This window comes from Penaeus japonicus, unplaced genomic scaffold, assembly GCF_977035675.1.
Source record: "Penaeus japonicus unplaced genomic scaffold, GWHDUDI00000001_assembly GWHDUDI00000010, whole genome shotgun sequence".
In the NCBI taxonomy this organism is placed as follows: Eukaryota; Metazoa; Arthropoda; class Malacostraca; order Decapoda; family Penaeidae; genus Penaeus; species Penaeus japonicus.
Genome location: NW_028234412.1, coordinates 10,690,034 through 10,692,533, shown reverse-complemented (window position 1 = coordinate 10,692,533; position 2,500 = coordinate 10,690,034). Strand labels below are relative to the sequence as shown.

The 2,500-nt window shown below is 37.1% G+C and overlaps 1 protein-coding gene across 1 annotated transcript in view; it reads left to right on the top strand.

Moving 5' to 3' along the window:
- Positions 1 to 2,500, top strand: part of HDAC6 (histone deacetylase 6) — a 29,040-nt gene that overhangs the window by 6,329 nt on the left and 20,211 nt on the right. Inside the window, exons 5-8 of the mRNA XM_086540321.1 lie at positions 15 to 198; positions 739 to 836; positions 1,059 to 1,232; positions 1,576 to 1,768. Of these exons, the coding sequence (XP_086396447.1) occupies positions 15 to 198; positions 739 to 836; positions 1,059 to 1,232; positions 1,576 to 1,768 (649 nt within the window). The remainder of the gene's footprint in view (positions 1 to 14; positions 199 to 738; positions 837 to 1,058; positions 1,233 to 1,575; positions 1,769 to 2,500) is intronic.

The window sequence follows — 2,500 nt, the reverse complement described above, 5'->3', positions numbered from 1 at the left end:
TTGCTATATTCAAGATGCCAACAGCTGGGATTAACCGAGCGTTGTGAACTCTTACCGCCAAGAGGAGCAACAGAAGAGGAGATTCTGAAAGTGCACTCCCGTTCACATCTCTACCTCTTGTGGAATACAAAGGATGAGAAGGATGAAGAAAAATTGGAAACCATCTCTTCACGCTTTGACTCCGTATATGTTCATCCAGTAAGAATTTTTGTTCTGTTCATAAGCATCTGAGTTGCACAAAATATTTCAAGATAAATTTTCTTCTTCATTTCCTTAACTTTGTTGTAGCAATTGATTTTAGTTTTCTCTTAACCGATTGGTCGCGGTATTAAATAAACATTTGTGCAGTAAGATGGCTGGTTTACATGTCTGGCACGGTGCCATTCGCATCTATGACCGACTATTAATCATCATTATAGTAACTATAATAACCTTATTATTCTGTAAATATTTTAATATCCCAAACACATGTACCACCACTCTCTCTTAGCACCATCATAGGGCTAAAAATAAGACAAAACTTGCTAACACAATAAACCAAATATAAAGAGCCATGCACCTAGCAATAGTGCCCATCCAGGAGCCAAGCTTGCAACTTTGTCCATATTCCAACAGGCTAATAAGTAGAAGACAATGATACCTTTTCATATGAAAAAAGGCTCCATATGAAATTAATATTGTACTCAACATAAAAGACTTTTTATCTTCTTCATTTTCTTTCTTTATACATATTTTCAGGAAACCTATGATCTTGCACTTTTGGCAGCTGGGAGCACAATAGACCTAGTGGATTCTGTAATGGCTGGAAAGATTCAGAATGGAATGGCTCTTATAAGGTGAGGAGGATCTATGCATTTGTAGACAACCACCTGTATACAGAAGACTATATGGTTATATTGATATATTTATATTTATTTATTTATTTATTTATTTATTATTTCTGTATAATGGATGAAAATACAAAGTTGTTAATGAATTATAAAAAGTATAAACAGGTATGATATTTTTCAGTGTACCTTCAGGCTATGAGTGTTTTAAAATTTAGATCATATTTACAGGCCTCCAGGACATCATGCAATGAAAACAGAATTTTGTGGATACTGTTTTTTCAACAATGTGGCCCTGGCAGCTCAGGTGGCCTTAGAGAAACACAAGATGTCGCGTATTCTCATCGTAGATTGGGATGTTCACCATGGCCAGGGTACTCAGCAGATGTTCTATGAGGATCCTCGGTAAGAAATGTTCAATTTTTATTTAGTATAGGATTGTAGAAAATGCAAGATTTTATCTAAAGGTTCAGTTATTGGATATTGTTAGGAGTTGTTACAAACCTGTGTTATTGCTTACTCTTGTATTGTATTGTGTGTATGTGTCAGGAAATTATTGGAGAGTAGCTTCTATACATTTTGAAATAATTCATAGCAGTCGAGTGGGGGAAAGGCCCACCTGTACCCAGTGGAGGAGGAGAAAACAGTCCATGACAAAAGTCCTAACTCCTTGATTACGTTCATCCAAAAAGCTAATAGAAATAATGTCAGGCAAAAACCAGTAATCTTGAGTTTTCTCCTAATGCAGGGTCTTGTACTTCTCCATTCACCGCTATGAAAATGGAACCTTCTGGCCTGAGCTGCGGGAGAGTGACTACGACAATGTTGGAGCCGGTCGGGGTAGGGGTTTCAACTTCAACGTACCTCTGAACAAAACTCAGATGAAAAATGAAGATTATTTAGCAATATTTCATCAAGTCCTACTTCCTGTGGCATATGAGGTGAGTCTTAAACCTCAGTTATTATGTTCCTAATTCCTAAGAATATGTTTTGATTTTTGTCATCTCTCATTTGGGGGGGTTCCTAAGTTCAAATGATATATTTTGATTTTGCATATAATATATAATAAGTAATTCAGTAAAATGAATGTACATGAATGATTTGGGGTGTTAGAGAGGGCTTGATAGCACATACATATTCTGGTAACAACTTTCCATCACAAATGCTTAAACACTTATGTGATTCTCATAATTAAAGTTTGGTAAACAAAACAAAAAAATGTGAATAGATACAAAGTACCAAGTTGTTTAACCATCACGCGATGAAGTCGCTGACACGTTCGCTGGTTTTTCGCGTCGACGCCGCCGAACGAGATATTGCCAGGCCGGGCGGAGGGGTAGGGACGTGAGCGCGGGGCAGCCGGCCCATGCGGCCCATGCGCCGAGAAACTCGAAGCGTTCGGATGATGCGTCGTTAAAACCTGAATAGCGACGTTTTTGCAAGCGGAATGCGTTGTATGTTTAATGTATTTATGGGCAGTGCTGAAAAGTAGTTCTTAAAATTTATAGAATGGAAATACTGAGATACATTTTATATCTTTAAACGTTATGAATATATCATGTGGGATTATTCACTAGTCATGAGTAATAGATTTTGCTTTTACATGATAAGCAGGTCACCTGTTGAAAAGATATGACAATGCAAGATATGTAATTGACAGTTTAATGTTAGAT